Source organism: Xenopus laevis, chromosome 1L, assembly GCF_017654675.1.
Source record: "Xenopus laevis strain J_2021 chromosome 1L, Xenopus_laevis_v10.1, whole genome shotgun sequence".
Lineage (NCBI taxonomy): Eukaryota > Metazoa > Chordata > Amphibia > Anura > Pipidae > Xenopus > Xenopus laevis.
The window spans coordinates 75693695-75715519 of NC_054371.1; the positions used below are offsets into that span (position 1 = coordinate 75693695).

A 21825-nucleotide genomic window follows, 5' to 3' on the forward strand; every position below is an offset into this window, starting at 1 on the left:
TATTTGGAAAACCCCAGGACCTCAGCATTCTGGATAACAGGTCCCATACCTGTACATGTAATAAATAAAAACAGGTATGAGATTCATTATCTGGAAACCCATTTTACAGAAAGCTCCAAATAGACTCCATTTTAACCAAATAATCCAAATTTGTTAAAATGATTTCCTTTTTCTTTGTAATAATAAAACAGTGCCTTGTACTTGATCTAAACTAAGATATAATTAATCCTTATTGGAAGGAAAATCAGCCTTTTGGGTTTAACTAATATTTACATGATATTCTAGTAGACTTAAAGTATGAAGATCCAAATTATGGAAAGATCAGTTATCTGAAAACTCCCTAAGATCCTAAGCATTCTGGATAACAGGTCCCATACCTGTATAGGAATACTAGACATTACCTTGGGGAGTTCCATGACCTATAAAACTCCCAGGCAATCCAAATTTCCTTATATCTGACAGAGGTAGTTGGCAAACTATTGAGCAGAAAATTCAGTATCCAATACACTTAACCCTTGCATCTGGCACTGATGCAGAGAAGCTGCTCCCTGAGCCCTTGTGCCAATTGCACCATTAACTAGTGGTAAATAGAGGACGCACTGGTACAGGGAACTCTGGGTTAACAATTCTAGAGAATATTATGTGGCCAAATAAAAAATTGCACATGCTATAAATTTAGAGCACTGCTTCCCACCGCAGAACACATTAGCAATCTTAGATTCTCAGCTTTAGAAGAACATATGTTTATTTGCTGTTTTTCACCTAGAATTCTTGGTGTAGCAGTTCCCATGATGTCACCCCCTGTGTAGCACTATCTTCAAGGGTGAGCAGTACCCACACACATCAGACCCATGCAGAACAAATGTCTCCAGTGAAGTTTAACCCTTAATGACACAACCTGGGCAACATTTAGAGCCTCACAGGCATGGGGAAGGTGAGTGAATGAAGAGCAAGGTAGGGTCATGTATTCCATAACTTTGGTATACCATTGTGGCAGGCTCAACTTTACGAAATACAGAGATTCTATTCCAGTACTACAAAAGAGTTACAAACACCAGGGACAATATCCCTTTAAATGTTCTATGTGACAGAGGATCAGGGAGCTGAGGAGCAGCAATGCAAACAAAAATCAAATACAGCCACAAGGGTGCACTCACTACTAGTACTACCTGTTTTCATTCTATGATTACATGAATATTGTGATGTAAGGGATATTTTTTGCAATGTACATTGATTTATATGGTCACTTAGGCAATCTGTACTATGAGATTCTCCAGTACACAACAACTTAAATTTCCCAAATGATTGGGTAAGTGACCTATAAGCAATTATTGTGTTAAAATGGATACAATGCAAGCTCTGGATACTTAATGAAGCAGTGGGATGTTATAAGTGATAATACAGTCAGGAAATTAATAATTTAATTTTGTAATGAAAGCAAGGTTATACATGTCCAATATACATTAATTACAAATTTCCCACAATACAATTATATGTAAATCTAATTGCTATTAGAAGCAACATTTGTCTGTCCTTTGTTATTTTCTGCATTGCTGGTGCTGACTGCTGTGCATCCACCTTTGAAACGATGTTGCAGTAGTCAGCTCTTCTCCAGCCAAGACTCCATTTCACAAAAAGTTTCGCACACTGCTGGCGTTCTTTTTCCTTGTTAATCACTGAATATGCAAGGCATTGTGGGAATTAGAGTTTAGACTGAGGGCAGCAGCGAGGAATTATGGGAATTGGAGTCTTGGCTGGTGGAGAGCAGACTCACGCTTCATTGTTTCAGTGGTACATTTAGTCAGAACCAGCAGCGCAGAGAATTGTAGGGGGCACACAGCTACTGCTGGGAGAATAAAATTAGGTTCTGACTTGTAAATTTGAATAACTGTGCCCTTTATTAAACTTGGCACACAAGTGATCAGCTATGAGCAAAGTGCAACATGCTAAACACAAAATGTGGGTACAAATTAATGCAGAATTCCAGCATCATAGCAGTTGGCCATTAAGTAGTCCCACAGAAACCTGCATCTTCTATACATGAACAGTGTGACTTCCAGCACATTGTGTCAAAAACAAGGTGTTAAAGCTTGATCACAGCAGAGTGCCCTCCTCAATCACTGCTTTAAAAGTGTTAAAACCCCCTTTAGTGTCCATGGTATTACCACCTGGTTGCAGTTCATCAGAGCATGCTAAGTAGGTGCATTGACATTAGCCATAAATTTGTTTTTGTAAATAGAATAAATGCACACGCTTAACACTTTGCACTTGTGCTTGTGTTATGAAATTAGCCATATTAACCTCCACAAAATATGCCAATGTAAGCTTGCAACAGTGCTGCATAATTATATAAAATATAATTTAACCTAACTCTAGCCTTCATATTGTGCCAATGGTTCCTTACTCCAAAGATGACAGTATAAAATACAGGAAATGTATTGGAGTTTAGATGCATTCTGTATGGAAACATTATATTCCAAATAACCAAGTATATCTGCCTTAGACACCAGATTTTGTTATTAATAAATGTTGCAATTAAGTAACTACAATACTGCTTGCGTTTTGTGGAGCAATAGTGTAAATAAATAAATATACTGCTTTTATATTTATGGTATAATGGAACGTGGCACTTACCTGAGTTTCTGGCACCTGGAGATCACAGCAAGGATCTGTCTTCTTTAAAATCTTAAAAAAAGATAAGATAAAAAATATAAAGTACAACAACTATAGACTGTACAAGGGATGACAAGCATATGAAAGAGGATTCTTTTTTCTAAGCCCTTAAAGGCTAAGTATTATCAAAGCTGGGACTTCCCAGGATGTCACCATGATGCTTTCTGTGACTAATACAAAGGCTGCATTGGGCCATAATGTGCTCATTGCAGTGTATGTAAATTGCATTTTTGTTTCTTACTGGCATTATTTACATAAGGAAGAGAAAGGTGAAAAGGAAGAGGAAGCAAGATGGTGGGTTCTTAAATACACTTAAATAACAAAATGCTGGAACACATACTATGTGTTAAGCTGGCCATAGATGCAAAGATCCGATCGTACGAATCGAGGACTCGTACGATTTTCGGACCGTGTGTGGAGAGTCCTGACATTTTTCGTCCGGTGGAGATCGGTCGTTTGGTCGATCGGACAGGTTAGAAAATTTCTGTCGGCTGCGGGTAGTGATGGGCGAATTTGCGCCGTTTCGCTTCGCCGAAAAATTCGCGAAATGGCGAAAATTTCGCGAAACGGCGCCGGCGTCTCGTTTTTGACGCCGGCGCCCGTTTTTGACGCCGGCGCCCGTTTTTCCGACGCCGGCGCCCGTTTTTGACGCCGGCGCCCGTTTTCGAAAAAAAAATTTTGACGCCGGCGAATTTTTTTCCGCGAATTTTCCCGGGAGTTTTGCGAATTTATTCGCTGGCGGCGAATCACGCAAATTCGCCGCGAATTCGCGCCTGGCGAATAAATTCGCCCATCACTAGCTGCGGGTAATATCTCTGAGTGTATTGCCGATCGTACGATTTTCAGAGGGAGACTGTCACTAGCTTTTAACTATCGTATGATTGCTGTCAGGGGCAGAACATCGGCTGATCTGTTCTTATTTGATCTGAATGGTAAGACTTTGATCTTTATGGTTAGTGGCAGGTCGGGACATGGGAAAGTCCGATCGTACGTTGATTCATACGATCGGATCTTTGCATCTGTGGCCAGCTTTAGTTATTATACTGCCTTTATGAAGTTGTTACAGTGGCAAAATACATTATTTTGGATTATGTAATTAATAATAAACCTTTGGTATGACATCCCTTTGTACACTCCCTACCTTGCACTTCAGTCACTGCCTTTCCTTGTGCTTGTAAGCACTGCCCTCTGAATATTGCTCAGGTTGTATTATTAAAGATCCCTTTACAAATACAAAATAACGTATTTAGGTTCTAGCCAATCAAGTGCACCTCGTGTGTACATGAAGTTGTACTAGTGGTAAAGGGAGTTCTTTTTTATTCACTTACATGATTATAATAATAGTATCAAGTGGCCCAATCATTGCAGCATACACAAGCTGTATTCCATATTCTTAAGAGGGGGTCATAAACCTTTTTTTTAACTGTAACAGTCGGATGTAAAAAGAATTGGGGGCAAAAATGTTCAAATCAGGGTTGTGATTGGCTATGTGGTAGCCCCTATAAGGACTGGCAGCCTAAATAAGGTTCTGTTTTACAGTACACCTAGTTTTCATTTATGGATGTACCGAATTCACTATTTTGGATTTGGCCGAACCCATGAATCCTTCGCAAAAGATTCGTCTGAATATTGAACTGAATCTGAATCCTAATTTGCATATGCAAATTAGTGATGGGAAGGGGAAAACATTTTTTACTTCCTTGTTTTGTGAGAAAAAGTCACGTGATTGCCCTCCCTGCCCCTAATTTGCATATGTAAGGATCCGGATTCGGTTGAGCCGGGCAGTAGGATTCGGCAGAATACAAATCATGCTGAAAAAGACAGAATCCTGTCCGAATCCCGAACCGAATCCTGGATTCGGTGCATCCCTATTTTTATGCAAACAAAACTTGCCTCCAATCCAGGAATTAAAAAATAAGCACCTGCTTTGAGGCCACTGGGAGCAACATCCAAAGGGTTGGTGAGTTAAATGTTGCTCATGAGCCACTGGTTGGGGATTACTGTTCTAAATGAACCCATAAACAGGCTTGAAGGGATACAAAACCTAGCTTATTTGATAAAACAAGTTACTGTAAGACCCTTTTCATTATCTTAAATGGAAATAGTTGCCCCGTAATTTAGCAGTGAATATTATGGGCTCCACTGATGTCCATGGGATATAATCTGTGGTGAGATTTTGAGTGGCACTAAAATTGGCAATGCTCAAAACCCACATGTCAATGCCGTAACCCCCGTGGCACATAAAGTGTATTCACCTGTGGGATTTTTTAGTGCCAGGCAGATTCCATTACATGGTAGGGGTTGCAAGGTTGCTTCCCTTCTGGCATTATAGTTTTTTTTAAAAAAAAAACAGAATAAAGGGAAAATGCACAATCCCTGATGTAGGGTGTATAGAAAAACTGATAGTTAGTGGTCAAGGTGGTGGTCCCCTTATTGTTACTACAGCTTTGCCTCTAGTTAGCTCTCTGATGTCGTATGCTGCAGTTTTTAATAGTTATTAGCACAGATACACAGTATGTACTGTTTTTTAAGCAGCGATGCTGCTTAAAAAGTCCTGCAGTGAGTATTAAACACAAACAAGTTCTACAACATGTGGATTTCATACTGTACCTGATGGGCAGATCTTTGCCTGTCCTTTGTTAGTTTGCTTATGTGTACTCATATAAGGGTTTAAATACCTTCAGCACATAGGAGGATGGGAACATTAATCACAAGGGTCGGGAGAGCTCTTTCTGTGATTTTGATACAAATGATAGATACATGTACTTGTGCAAAGTGCCCATACACATATTACCAAATCACAGAGTTTCCAATTGCTCAGTGAGTGAGAAAGGTCCATCTGTTTCAGAAATAGGCAAAGGTTTGATAGTTATTTGCCAGTAAATGAAAGGGAAGCATGAGCTTTATTCAAGTACATTATGTCCCTCTGTTTCAGAATGGAAGTTATTAAATATAAAAAAAGAATAGGGACTTCCTTGATCATCATCTCATGTAATTACAAAGTACACTGCACAGGACATTCTCTACCACTTCCTACAGTGTGGCTCGTGATTATATTATGCCTTACAGCTCATTAAAAAGCTTTAAAAGTTCACACTGAATTTATATTTGTATTTTGTACTCAGAAGAACATGAACTTTCTGTGCCTTTTTTATCCTTTTTACATTTGTATTGTATTCTTGCTCTCTTCAACATGGTTTTTAAAATTGATTGTTAAGCTTTTTTTTTGATTGCTTGCCTTTTAAATCAGGTCTTCTATGATTCATCTTTCAGTCTGGCATTCACATCTACAAAAATACATGTTTTATGTACTAAATATGGGCCAAATTTGGTCTGATTCTGTAGCCAATAGCAAGCCATATACGAGCCGATAAGATGCCGACTCGGTCTGTTGCCAGCTTATTGGCCCGTGTGTGGGGCACTCTATGTAAAGGAAGTAGAGCCAGGCACTCGCAGATCAACTGCAAATAGTTTTATTAGTACAACATGTTTCAGGCAAGGCCCTTTATCAAGTGTGGGGCCGTCTGATGGGCTTCCCCAATCAATATCTGGCAGGTTAAAAAATCCCTTCGGATCGCGGCCTCATCTGTCAGTTGATAAGGTCCTGCGGTCCGACCAACGGTATGGACTGCATTGTGATCCAATCGTTGGGCCCTAGGGTCCACGATTGGATCAGCCTATCGCCCAACCTCAATGTGGGCATATTGGGGAGAGACCCGCTCGTTTGGTGACATTGCCAAACAAGCGGATCTCCCTGTGAATGGCAGTATGGATCCCTATATAATATATAGGGATCCATTTAACATAGACTATACCATCAATTTTACGATGACGAGGGGCCATGAAATGCACTTAACCAACGTGAAAACTGAGTTGGCTGCTACCATTGAATGGAACATTTATGGGTTCATTGGCCAACTCAAAACTGAATATGACTTCACATCAATGTTGTCACCCCCTCCCCCCAGCAGCAAATTAAATAACTGTCCAGATCAATGCTATTTAAAGGGATTCTGTCATGATTTTTTTTTGGTGTCATTTTTATTTCTAAATTACATGGTTTTGCTTCACTGAAAATTTGCAAAACTGCCAAAAAGTTCTCAAAAAGGTGAAAAATTCAAAGTCAATAGTTGACAAATTTTTATTTACTATATACAACTTTTTCCAAATGCATTTTCCAAATGCATTAAAGTCAATGGATTTTTCTTTCTTGCGGTGGCTTTTTTGGTTTGGCGACTTATCTTCTCACTTCTCACACAAAATGCATTAAGGTCGGTGGGCATTTTTTTCTTGCAGCGACTTTTTCGCAGCAAATTTCACAATGCTTGGTGAAATCATTTGCTTAGTACTAGTTTAGAATGCAAAAAATTCGCTCTACCATATATAATTTTATTCTTGAACCATCGACTTTTGGTTAAGCCGAAATATTGGTGTGTAGGCAGCCATCTCTGGTAATTTTGCCTGGTCTTGTGCTTTCAGAAAGAGCCAACACTTTAGGATGGAACTGCTTTCAGTTAGGTGATTGTTTCTCCTACACAATGTAACTGAAGTAGTCGCAATGGGACTATCGAGTGCTATTCTCCTATGTACCAGGGAGCGGTTATCTTGTTTTTTGAAGATAACATTGCTACTATTTTAGTGACTACTGCTTTTTGTGAGAGTATGGTATTGGTTTTGTAACATGAGAGAAATAATTACTTGTAATTATTGTGCAAGTCAGAAGGATTAATCATACTGTACTGCTGTGGGAAATATATTCTTTGCAGAAGAAGAGGAGGAATCCAATTTAAATTGGATTGTGAAAGCTTCTGTGAAAATATTATGAAAAATGGTATTACATAAACAGTTTAGCCATAGGACAAATTTAAACGTGTGTTTTTTAAGCTCTGTTCTTTCACAAATTCTTTTATAACTTTTTTTGATTTGTAAACAAATTAAGATTTAATTTACTAAATACATATTATGTATGGATTAAACAGAACCTACAACTTCAAAGATTACCGGGACACTTTTATCTCTAACACGGAAGTAGTGATGCAGGGGGACAAACATTTTCCAACTTGTGCCTGTCCCAGCTACACTTCAGTTTCCCATCACAATCACAGAAGTGAAGAACAACTCAATCTTAAAGAATTTTAAAAGTATCATCAATATTTTGTCAGAGCTCAGCTTTTCGGGTTTCCACAAAATCAGTAACATTTGCTACTTTCAGTTTGTAGTACAATACTACAATAATGTATAATCAAACACGTGTAATCCCACTGAAAAGCTATCATTTAATGCTCTGAAAGCGTGTTTCCTGGCTGAAAGAATTTTTGACCACTGAACAGTGTTTATGACTAAAGAATGAAGCTTAGAAACTGCTATGCATAAAATACAAGCCAGGAAAACCACAGCTTGCTCATAATGGGAACATGAGCAAAAAAGACTGTAATGAAGGCTTCATAAAAATGTCACTTATAATTTTTGATGATTTTAGCAAAAGTGGTAGAAGTGTGATGTTGCACATAAACTATATAACTGTTAAAGTTTCAATGTGTTAAAACCTTGTAGAATGTTGAGTTAACTATACTAGCTTGTAAAACAAATGTACATTAAAAAATGTACTTTATCAGCAGAGACTTATTTACTGATGATCCCGCCAGCAAATAAATAAGCGAAACCGCTGCGAAAATTCGCCAGCGAAAATACCCCGGTGTCCAAAAAAAATTGGATGCCAGCATCCGTTTTTTTTTTGCCGGCGAATTAATGCGAATTTATTCGCCGGCGGCAATTCGCCATTCACTAATGATCATAAGTAAATAAAGTAAATAAATGGGCGAATTTGGGCCATTTCGCTTCACCGAAAAATTTGCGAATTTCCTTCTAAATTCGCAAAACAGTTGCACAAATTCACGAAATGGCGGCTGCGTCACATTTTTGACGGACACTGGCTCCATTTCGCAAATTTTTTGCCGTTTCGGCGAAACGCCCCAAATTTGCCCATCACTAATGATCATGGGCCTTTCTCACAGAGATTCAGAAAGACTAGTAGGACATGACCAGCAATAACATTTACAAGTGAAATGATTTCCATTAATTCTGCTGTTCAATTACATATTTAAAAATTAAGAAAACAATCCCACATTCCCTTTCACAGCTATTAATGCATGCCAGCTGAAATTTGTATTAATATTAAAGGGGCTGTTCACCTTTAAAATAACTGTTAATATGATGTAGACCGTGATATTCTGAGACATTTTACAATTACCCTCCATTTTTTGTATTTTTTAAATTATTCAGCAACTCTGCCGTTTTGAATTTCAGCAGTAGTCTGGTTGCTAGGGTCCAATTTACTCTAGCAACAGGCAGTGGTGTGAATGAGAGACTGGAAGATGATCGAAGAGGGCATGAATGGAAACCAATAAAAAATAACAATAAAAATAACATTGTACCTTCACAGGCCAATAGTTTTTTAGCTGCAGGGGTTAGTGACCCCAATTTAAAGAATGAAGAAGAAGAAAACAAATAATTCCAAACAATAACATATAAAGACCAAATGAATTATATAACATACTAAAAGATAACTAAAAGGTGAACGACCATCGACCCCTTCAAGCAGAGATTGCATGCCTAAAAATTTTCTTGAACAACATTGTCTATCATTCACCAAGGACATCATAACTGTAGCTATTATTAAGGGTAGAGGCAGACGAGGCTACTGGGGGAGCTTAGTCGCCCAGCGACAAATTGCCTCTTCTTAGGGCGACTAATCTCCCCTAAATGCCTAGAATCTAGATCGCTGACGGGATGGCACTCTGAATACTTTGTTTTCCGAAGTCACCCAAAGTTGCCTCAAGAGGAAACTTCGGGCGTCTTTGGAAAGGTGAAGCAAGTGCCATCCCACCGGCGATTTACATTCTAGTCAACAGGAAGGCATTTAGGGGAGATTAGTCGCCCGAAGAAGAGGCGATTTGTCGCTGGGCAACATCTCCCCCAGTAGCCTCGTTTGCCACCACCCTAAAAGGGTTCAGGTGCATATTACTTATATTAAAAGACAGAGGATGCAGGCAGTGTGAGACTGGGCTGCTGGGACACTGAGAAAAACCCGATGGGCCCCAGCCTTTAAGGGCCCCAGTGACCCACCTCGCTCACCTGCTCAGAACTTAGCCTCTCCCCCACTCTGACCTGGTTGCGGCAAATGAGGGAGAAGGTTAGCTGAGAGGGCATGTGTGTGGGTGGGGCTAGGGTGGAGGGCCCTTCAGTCACAGTCCTAGTGGGGTCCGGACGACCCATTCCAACCCTGGGCGCAAGAAAATGTAATTCTGTACATAACTATATGTTGGTGATAAGAAGAGGAAGCCTTGTGTCTGTGGGTTTCTTCATACACCCCGTCTGTTACTTATTTCTACAATTAATTCTAATGTTACATAATTATACAACCTACAAATATGCCTAATACCATATCGATCTACAGTAACCCCCATTTAAATTTTTTTAAGGGACCAAATAAATTGTGTAAAATCCAGGAAATTTTAAAATTAGGGAAATGTATTATGCATAATAAACATGTATAAGGGGTTGTAATGGGAAAAAAAACAATGTAATATGAGGGAAAACAGCATCAGGGGATGCATTTATAACTTTATAATACACAAAAGCCATGAATATCCTGTAAATTATATCCTTATAAACGGTGAGTTCTGATGTCATCAGTTATAAACGGTGAGTTCTGATGTCATTTCTGTCACATGACTCACTAAAACTTGTGTATTATAATAAATAAAGTACCCCCAGTTGTAAAATATGAGGATATTAGAAGTTACCTCGGAGTTCCATGACCTGTATAAAAACACTCGGCCTTCGGCCTCGTGTTTTTATATGGTCATGAAACTCCTCGGTATCTTATAATATCCTTATATTTTACAAGAGGGGGTACTTTATTCACTATATAACTTTCTAACATGTTTTTGCAACAGATGAAAACTACAGGCAATGCAAAACTTTTAATTGTTTTGTATTATTTGAAATAACATTTCATAGCATAAACACATTTGTGCAATCTTTTTAAATAATTTCACTAATCTACTACCCAGTACAGGTATGGGATCCGTTATCCGGAAACCCATTATCCAGAAAGTGCCAAATTACGGAATATCCGACCTCCCACAGGCTTAATTTTAGCTAAATAATTCAAATATTTTAAAATTATTTCCTTTCTGACTAAAAACTAAGGTATAATTATTCCTTATTGGAGGCGAAACCATCCTATTCTATTTAATATTTAAATGATTTTATAGTAGACTTAAGGTATGAATATCGAAATTACACTAAGATCCATTATCTGGAAATCTCCAGGTCCTGAGTGTTCTGGATAACAGGTCCCATACCTGTATTATTCATTAGAGTTCAATGTACTTGTCCAAAATGTAATTGTTTAGTATATTCACTTATATAAATCAATTTTTTCCAATAATTTAATAGTTAGTAGAGGCCTTGGCCGTTAAAATAAAAATGTTAGATAATAAAGATACTTCAGTTGTTACGGATCCTATACAAATGGGGTCACAGTAATGCCAATCATGCAACATAAAAAGGGGAATTTATCCCTCATTTGGTCTCTTCTTATTGCGGTGGCTGCAAAGAATATACTTTATTACATTTCTGATTCTATAGGAATTACTTCCAATGGTCATTTGTGGTTAATCAGCAGAAAGAGCGCTGTCCATGAACTGAAGACAATTTGAAAAACTCTTGCCTGCTGGGAGGCAGATAATTAATAATACAGATGCTGCTGATGTACTAAAGTGCAAACCTAGAACTTAGATGTAGAAGGGTCTCACAACTGGACTTCTGCATAGATAAGGGATCAAACCACAAGAATCTTCAGGATAAGGCAAATAATAAAATCACCACATGTAGCATCTGATACATTTAAGATGTGGGACTAAATGAAATTCTGCTGAATTTTGGCCTACTGTGACCAGAATTATTGGAACAACCTGTCTGATTGGGTTTCAAAGTGCCATGGTTCTGGTATGTTATGCATGTCTATAGCTTGAATTGATATATTTTATATAGTGAATAAAGTACCCTCTAATGTAAAATATCAGGATAGTATAAGTCACCAAGGAGTTCTATGACCATATAAAAGCACAAGGCTGAAGGCCGATTGCATTCCTACAGGTCAAGGAACTCCTCAGTGACTTCAAGTATCCTTATATTTTTCAACAGGAGGTACTTTATTTATTATAATACACACCTTCAGTGAGTTAGAAAGATTACATCACTGAGCACTAATTATAACTGATGACATCACTAAGCACAGATTATAAGGATTATTATGTCTGTTGTGTATTATAAAGCTATTGCAGCTCGACTAGAAACCCACCTGGTTATGAAGATTTCTGATTTTTTGTAACGGCCTTTTTCATGGTGTTTTCTGCTCACATTGTATGTTATCCATTGGATAAACATTGAACAGCAACTAATGTTATTAAAAAATAATTGATTTTTATTATTAGAGCTTTTGTATATACAATACCAAATAAACAATGTCTAAATATACAAACAAGAGGATAGGCTTTGTGTCTGTATTGTGGCCAAAGAATTCACAATTGCGATTCACTGCCCTCCAGCTAATCTCTTTATTGTAACATGATATTACTTAGTACTCTATGTAAACAGTTAATTGCTGTTACTTAAGAAATGAAGAACACAATCATGTTTAAGGGTAAGGCCACACTGGGCGTTTTGGGGAGATTTGGTCGCCTGGCGACTAATCTCCTTGTCCTTGCGGCGACCAATCTCCCCAAATGCCTTCCCTCACTCTGCGCTGGCTAAAATGAAAAAAACGCTGGTGCTAATCACACACGGCGGTTAATTTTCAGAAGTCACCCGAAGTTGGCTCACGAGGAAACTTCGGGCGACTTCGCAAAACAAATCGCGGCTTGTGATAAGCGCCGGTGTTTTTTCATTTTAGCCAGCGCAGAGTGAGGGAAGGCGTTTGGGGAGATTGGTAACCGCAAAGACGAGGCGATTAGTCGCCAGGCGACCAAATCTCTCCAAAACGCCCAGTGTGGCCTTAACCTAAGTCTATATACACTACTATACTGATTTTATTAACATATTTTAGACCCAATGTCTTCTGATAAAAACAAGAGAAGACAAAAACACAGGAATAACTTGATACAAATCTGTCACTTGGTGGTTTTTAAATCAACACCAACTGCTTTAGATGAGTATTAATGATGATGGGAGGCCACTAACAAACATGTTTGGCAGTGGAGTAACTACACTGTGCTGGCCTCCCCCAGGAGGGGCCCAGCACATATACCTACCTACCAGCTGCTCCCCTCCAGCTCAAATGCATGCACCCGCTGCTGATAGTTTGCAAATTTTTCCAGGATAAGATATGCTATAGATTAAATGGACAACCTGCAACCCCCACAGGGGGGCCACTCCTCTATAGTTGCGTCACTGATGTTTGGTTAAACCATCAGTTTTCATCCTAGCAGGTTTCACTACTGTTTTCATCAAGGGTCAATATACCATTGTACATTGGTGAAATTATGACGTAATTTATTTATGTAGACGTCTCTTTAGTATCTTGGGTACCAGGTCTTAGTACTCTACTTGCTCCATCTACTTGCTTGTGGTGTAAGGGAAGTAAAAAGCCTAAGAAATCCTGATTGAGTGGATTCAAGAATGATTTTTATATCCAATTATTGTTTTTATTGCGTTTCTCATAAAAGTACATTCTAAGTAATCTGATTCCTCAGTAGTCTGGCACATAATTTCTGGTAAATGAGTATACATTCTGCTGTTGTGGTTATAAATCATCTGTCCAGTGGTTTCTTTTGGGAGTAAAACTGCTTGGAATGTATTTGGAATTGGAAGACTATTGTAACAAAATCTCAGTAGGGGCTTATTTAACAGTGCATCAACAGGCCTAATGCATTTCAGGCATACACAACACCTAATTATAGGCCTTTGAATAAGTGTAATATAGGCACAATACATGTTAGGCCTTTCTGTCACATTTTTTTTAGTATAGTCTTCTTACTTTCTTACACTTGGGCTGTGTGTTTTTCAGAATGCAAGCCCTGCTCAGTTTCTATAGCTTATTTATCAATACTTGATTCTGTGATGGACACAAAAACATCCTGAAGTTTAATGCCTTTAAAAATAACCATAATGTGATATGACTATGAAGATTTTCATTCATACAGGTCATGGTATATCTAGTATAGGTAAATCTAAACAACTGGACTTGCTCAGTTATCATTGAAGACGTTTCACTACTCATCCGAGAAACTTCTTCAATTCAACTGTCTGGTGTGGGAAGTTTTCGACATATTAGCCAATCACAATGGCACATTGTAACTCTTCAGAGAGGTGACATCTGAAATTCACAGAGGTGTAGCTTCTGTGTAGTTACTGTGATAGGATTATCCAATGTGTCATGCAACTCCTAGAAACAGGTGTTATGAATGGATGTGTGAAGTGTTCTAAAACCGTCCGGGGTACAGATGTGAGACCAGCATTGTATGTAGCAGAAAGGTGGTGTCGAAGGCCCCTGACTCTGTTTACGGATGGTTTCTCCACCTTGACATGAATCGCCTATTTCACGCCTTGTTCAAACTAGCAGTCTTCTTTATCCAAGATTTGGACCTTGCTCTCTTCAAAGGAGTGTCCCTTGTCTTTTAAGTGTAGAAAGACAGCTGAGTCTTGCCCTGCAGAGTTTGAACGAGGCATGAAAGAGGCGATTCATGTCAAGGTGGAGAAACCATCCCTGAACAGAGGCGGGGGCCTGTCTGCTACATACAATGCTGGTCTCACATCTGTTTCCCGGCGGTTTCAGAACACTTCACACATCCATTCATGCAACTCTATAACTCCTGTTTCTAGGAGTTGCATGACACATTGAATAATCCTATCACAGTAACTACACAGAATCAACACCTCTGTAAATTTCATATGACACCTCTCTGAAGAGTTACAATGTGCCATTGTGATTAGGGATGTAGCGAACTGTTCGCCGGTGAACTTGTTCGCGCGAACTTCGACCGTTCGCGTCCGCCGAATGTTCGCGAACGTCGCGCGACGTTCGCATTTTGAGTTCGCGTTCGATTCGAATACAAATCGTTCGACCATTCGACCATTCGAATTCCTTCGACCGCTAAAAATCGAACGATTTCCATTCGTTCGAACGATTGTAAGCATTCGATCGAATGAAAAGCATTCGATCGAATGCTTCGATCGTTCGATTCGAATGAAAATCGTTCGATCGAACGATTAAAATCCTTCGATCGTTCGAATCGAACGATTTTAGCGGGTGTTCGAAGTTCGCGAACTGTTCGCGAACGTTCGCATTTTTTGCCGGTGTTCGCGAACGGCGTTCGCGAACACCAAATCGGCAGTTCGCTACATCCCTAATTGTGATTGGATTAGTGGAAGAGTTTATATGCTAAAAAGGTCATAATCAGTTGAACTGAAGAAGCTGCTCGGATGAGTCGTGAAACATCTTCAATGATTGTTTTAGATTTACCTATGATAGATATATTAGTGATATACACCAATGTGAAGGTACTTTTGCATGAGGGGCAAAGGATTCCTGTATCGAATACTTGACTTGATAGCAGGGCACCCTTTTTGTGTTGCACTTGTTTTGCTATTTGAATTGCACACAATGAGCATCCATAAAACACTTCCATGCTACACATGTATCTCACAAGCACAAGTGTTACCCATTCAAGAGTAATGTACTAACTGGTACAAATCCTATGCTGGAATTCTATCAAAGAATGTTGTAGTTCAAGAATCATTAGCACCTTGACTTTCCCCTTGTACAGATATTTTGTAATGTATGGTAATCAAATGTATTACATCTTTCTGTTTTACCCCCGTTTTACTAACAATCATTCAGTGGTTGGCATTTTGTGGTAGAATAGAATAGACTCAGAAGCTATTATTTGTATGCAGCCAGGCATTACAAAGCTCAGTATGTATTTTACAGTCATCTCGTAGAGAGTGTATTATTAGAAGTCTATTTCAGTTAAAGCAATGCAAATAACTGTCTAAACATATAAAATCGGTGTTAATAATGATTGCATAACAATGGTCTGTATGTATATAAGTGCATGACCGTGAAAGAGCACTTTATAATGAGTCTTGCCAGTATACTGTACTTTGTCTTGAAGAGTGATTAGATGGTTGCAGACTTATTAACCCTATTTTCTGGAACACAGCGGCAACCAGCAAGAACCATCACCAAAAAGAACTTAATGAGTGCTATTTGGTATTTGTCTTCATGCTGCAGCTTGATATGACAGAGACATTTTATTGAGATTCAAGATTCACAACTGCTGCAGAAAAACATCCATAGACTTCAACGTAAAACTGCCAATTGGCTTCAACTGGTTGAAACACAACGTAAAGGGGCAAATGTACTTATGGTCGAATATTGAGGGTTAATTAACCCTCGATATTCGACTGTCGAAGTTAAATCCTTCGACTTCGAATATCGAAGTCGAAGGATTTAGCGATATTCGTTCGATTGAACGATGGTCCCCATAGGCTTAGCAATCTTTTTTTGGTCGAAGAAAAATCATTCAATCGATGGATTAAAATCCTTCGAATTGAACGATTCGAAGGATTTAATCGTTAGATCGAACGAATTGCGGTAAATACTTTGACTTCGATATTCAAAGTCGAAGGATTTAACTTCGACAGTCGAATATCGAGGGTTAATTAACCCTCGATATTCGACCATAAGTAAATTTGCCCCTATGTATCAGTTGGAGGACCAGCAGTTGGGTTCAGGATATATTGTATGATCAAAATTGGCCCTCACATCAAGAAAATAATCATAAAGTTGCTTAAGGGACCTTGTTGTCATGTATACGTACACAGTTTAGTGAGATTATTTATTATTATTTACCTGTTGTGTCTATTGCAATGGTCTCTGCAATCTGTGCACCTTGTACCCAATTAAAAATCCAGTATCTGAATAATTAGCAAGCTATGGGTCCACATACCACCCCATGCCCACCCCTTATGAATATGGCAAGGCCAAATGCATCTAGTACTGTAGTTATAGGAAAGGAGCAGGTCTTATTACTTCATTCTAAAGCACAATGATCCATGCCTAAGAAATCAACCCCAGGGTCAGGGTGCAAAGTGCAAAAACTATGGCACTTTACACTTTTTTGTGCTTTGCACCCCAAATGAGGCCCAGAATATTTACAACAATGTTAATAAATCTGGTAGTACAGGTATGGGATCCGTTGTCCGGAAACCCGTTATCCAGAAAGTTCTGAATTATGGAAAGGCTGTCTTCCATAGATTCCATTTTATTCAAATAATCCAAATGTTTAAAAATGAGTTCCTTTTTCTCTGTAATAATAAAACAGGACCTTATACTTGATCCAAAATAAAATACAGTTGGTACTTATTGGAGGCAAAATCAGCCTGTTGGGTTTATTTAATATTTACATGATTTTCTAGTGGACTTAAGGATATGAAGATCCAAATTAGAGCAAGATCTGGAAAACCCAGGGTCCAGAGCATTCTGGATAACAGGTCCGATACCTGTAATAGCCTTTGGGAGTCTTTCAACGTAAGAGAACATACATTCTTTCAGTAAAATAAGTCATACAATGTTTGAGTTTAACTTTCATTTACTATAGAGGGTTAAAGACAAGAAGAAATGTTTTTATTCCCAGTGTAGTGTAAGATACTACACAGTCAAACAGGATATTAATTATTATTATTATTAATACTTATTATTTAATTATTATTTAAATCTAGTTTCAAACCACAACATAGGTGACAATTGAAAAAGTGGCAGTTAAACATGGGTAACTAACCACTGGAAATCCAAAAAAAAACCCTAAGTTTATTATATAAAGGGAAAAATTCATGTGTTGCCATGTACTGTAGATTACCAACAATTTTTTGACACAAGTGGTAAAAATATGTTTTGTTCCTTATTGCAGTAGTAATGAAGGAAGTGGTGTGCAGGATGTACAAGTAAAATCTCTGTGTCAGTCCACTGTTTTGCTCTGGGTGACACAAAATTGCGACATAAGTGAAGTACTGTACTGTATAATATGCTCACCTTAAAGGAACATAAAGTACTGGAAAAACATGCTTGGTGTTTATAAACGGACAGACGATCTTCCCCTTTCTTCAACATATTGTTTCTCTGAATCTGCATACAGATATCTGTGTTCAGCTCCACGCTTTCACACCTGGTTACAGAAATATTGAAATATATTCTGAATTTAAACCAGAAATAAAAAACAAATTTAAAATGCAACAATTTTTATTTATTACAATGCTACTCTACTTATATACAATATGTTACTGAGAAACCCTATTCATTTTGATTAACCTTCATTTATGCAAAGAAAGTTAGTAAACCTGCTACGTGAAATTGGCACAACCTTAAAGGGGAAGAAAACCTAGTTGGCGCAAAAACCCTCACCCCCTCCCGTGTGTTGCCCACCCTCCCTCCTCCCCCCTGGCCTACCCGTCCCGCTGGGCAAATGCCCCTAACTTGATACTTACCCTTCTGCGCAGGTCCAGTCCAGGGAGTTCACAGACGACATCTTCTTCCACGGGATCTTCTTCCTGCTTTGAATGGCGCATGCGCATTAGGAGCATTTTGCCGGTACGATCTACTTCGCATGCGCCAAAAGTACTTTGTGACTTTTGGCTCACGCGCAGTAGATCCGTACCGGCAAAATGCTCCTAATGCGCATGCGCCAAAACGCCGTTCAAAGCAGGAAGAAGATCGCGTGGAAGAAGATGTCGTCTGTGAACTCCCTGGACTGGACCTGCACAGAAGGGTAAGTAACAAGTTAGGGGCATTTGCCCAGCGGGACGGGTAGGCCAGGGTGGAGGAGGGAGGGTGGGCAACACACGGGAGGGGGGAGGGTTTTTGCGCCAACTAGGTTTCATAGTTATATAGTTACATATTTACATAGTTAAATTGGGTTGAAAAAAGAAAAAGTCCATCAAGTTCAACCCCTCCAAATGAAAACCCAGCATCCATACACACACCCCTCCCTACTTTTAATTAAATTCTATATACCCATACCTATACTAACTATAGAGCTTAATATAACAATAGCCTTTGATATTATATCTGTCCAAGAAATCATTCAAGCCATTCTTAAAGGCATTAACAGAATCAGCCATCACAACATCACCCGGCAGTGCATTCCACAACCTCACTGTCCTCACTGTGAAGAACCCCCTATGTTGCTTCAAATGAAAGTTCTTTTCTTCTAGTCTGAAGGGGTGGCCTCTGGTATGGTGATCCACTTTATGGGTAAAAAGGTCCCCTGCTATTTGTCTATAATGTCCTCTAATGTACTTGTAAAGTAAGCGCCTTTTTTCCAGAGAAAACAACCCCAACCTTGACAGTCTACCCACATAATTTAAGTCTTCCATCCCTCTAACCAACTTAGTTGCACGTCTCTGCACTCTCTCTAGCTCATTTATATCCCTCTTAAGGACTGGAGTCCAAAACTGCACTGCATACTCCAGATGAGGCCTTACCAGGGACCTATAAAGAGGCATAATTATGTTTTCATCCCTTGAGTTAATGCCATTTTTTATGCAAGACAGAACCTTATTTGCTTTAGTAGTTTCCTTCCCCTTTAAACAGGTGTCTACTCTATTTGCAGAAGTCAATTTCAAAGAGCATTAAGCCCTCTTGTTCAGCTTGGGTTCAATGTATAGGACTTGTGCTGGACATCCTTTTTCTCTATTATTTAAGAAAAATCAATGGATTTTGTTAGATAAATACGATACAGCTCCTGCCCGTCACCCATTGTTGTGACAACATTTGCAGGGGTCTATTATTCAGGGGGTTATTTGTGCATTGGGAATCTAATTATCTACTTCACAAAAATAATAAACAACTTGGAGTAAAAAACTGGAGTAAATTACTATATCGCCAATGAAATGGACCCAATTGACAACTCTGTTGTTAGTCATGTATGGGAGTCAAGGTTCTGCGGTAAGTGAAAAAGAACCTGTCTACAGGCATGGGACCTGTTAATGCTCAGGATCTGGGGTTTTCTTTTCATTATCCATGCTATGTTTACTAAAAATCTACATACTGTGTTAAACCATAATCAAACTCAGTAGAATTATTTTGTTTCCAGTAAGGGTTAATTTATCTTAGTTGGGATCAAGTACAAGGTACTGTTTAATTATTAAAAAAAGGAAATTATTATTAAAAATATGAATTATTTGATTAAAATGGAGTCCGTGGGAGATGACCTTTCCATAGTTTGGAGCTTTCTGGATAACAGCTTTCCAGATTATGGATCCCATACCTGTATAAAGTGTTTTTCTCCAATAAATACTATTTTAGCAGTATTTACAGCCTGCCAGTGTACTGGTGACTTCTTGGAGAATGGAATATTTTTCACTAGACTATTGTAGGTTCCTCAAGCCCATGAAAAAAGCCCATGCTTACAAAACCTATACTTCTATAGCAGCAGACGTAGACCGATGGCTTTAGGTCTTTACAAGGTGTCCTGAATTAGCATCTGATTTAATAAATATTAAAATGAATATTTTGCAGGAAGACTGAGGGGCAGGGGTGCTTTGTACCTTTCAGTTTCTGTCTGATTGCCCAATGTTCGAACTGCATCATGGGATACATTTTGTTGCCCATCTAAAGCCTAGGAAAAAAATAAGACCAATATCAGCATGCTTCGAAATTTTACTCAACTTTTCACAGTGAAAGGCTAATAACTGTCGTATTAATAGAGAGCACATTAACAGTGCTCTCTATGCTCCATTATATCATCCCTTTAGTTTATTAAAGAGGTGGTTCACCTTTAAACAGCAAAAAGAGATATGGTGCAGCCAACCTATGTAAGCACTTCTAAAGTCAATACAATTTCAAAAATAAATAGGAGTTAGGAGGACATACTCACAGTTCACCCCAGTCCAAGGGTGCATATATATAGTAACTAAAATCAAGAATGTCAGTTCCTCCAAAAAACCCTAGATGTGTGAACATTTTTGTTTTGTACCAATAATTTTTCTTGATTTTCATATTATACATATACCACATATATATCTTATAATGCAGATAAGTACACATTTTTCTGAATATGTCAAACATTGTTTATATACGTTGCATACTATTGAGTCTATGCTGTAGAATCATGTAACACACTGTAAAGAATAACTGGAAATTACATAATTGCAATATCATTATCATATTCAGACCATAAAACACAGACTTGAATAAAATAACATGGTACAGGTATAGGATCCCTTATCCGGAAACCCGATATCCAGAAAGCTCCGAATTACGGAATGGCTGTCTCCCATAGACTCCATTTTATCCAAATAATCCAAATTTTTAAAAATGATTTCCTTTTTCTCCGTAATAATAAAACAGTAGCTTGTACTTGATCCAAACTAAGATGTCATTAATGCTTATTGGAACCAAAACCCGTCTATTGGGTTTATTTAATGTTTAAATGAATTTCTAGTAGACTTAAGGCATGAAGACCCAAATTACGGAAAGATCCATTATCCAGAAAACCCCAGGCCCGAGCATTCTGGATAACAGATCCTTTACCTGTATACATTAAAATAAAATACAAACTTATAATGCCTCTCTCTGTTATTTTGGTTCAGTTCTTTTTCCTATTACTCACTCTTTATAACAGCATTGTTAAGGCTGGATCCCCAACCTACACTCATAAGGATACAAGGTGTTGTATGGGGGGGGGTACCCTGATAACAATATTCAAACCATGGCTGCTAGAGAACATTTGTTTTTTTAGATGGGGTCAGTGACCCTCATTTAAAAGTTGGAAACAGAAGAAGGCAAATCATTCAAAAACTACAAAAAAAGATGAAAGAAAAGCTGCTTAGAATTAACATATTAAACGTTAAAGGGATACTGTCATGGGAAAAAAAAATTTTTTCAAAATGAATCAGTTAATAGTGCTGCTCCAGCAGAATTCTGCACTGAAATCCATTTCTCAAAAGAGCAAACAGATTTTTTTATATTCAATTTTGAAATCTGACATGGGGCTAGACATTTTGTCAATTTCCCAGCAGCCCCTGGTCATGTGACTTGTGCTCTGATAAACTTCAATCACTCTTTACTGCTGTACTGCAAGTTGG

General features: G+C 38.4%; 1 protein-coding gene across 1 annotated transcript in view; it reads right to left on the reverse strand.

Moving 5' to 3' along the window:
• The window catches only part of tnip3.L (TNFAIP3 interacting protein 3 L homeolog), a 50820-nt gene that overhangs the window by 22695 nt on the left and 6300 nt on the right, over window positions 1–21825 (reverse strand). The window contains exons 2-4 of the mRNA XM_018251713.2: window positions 20287–20357; window positions 17774–17906; window positions 2635–2685 (exon numbers count right to left, since the gene is read on the reverse strand). Of these exons, the coding sequence (XP_018107202.2) occupies window positions 2635–2685; window positions 17774–17906; window positions 20287–20357 (255 nt within the window). The remainder of the gene's footprint in view (window positions 1–2634; window positions 2686–17773; window positions 17907–20286; window positions 20358–21825) is intronic.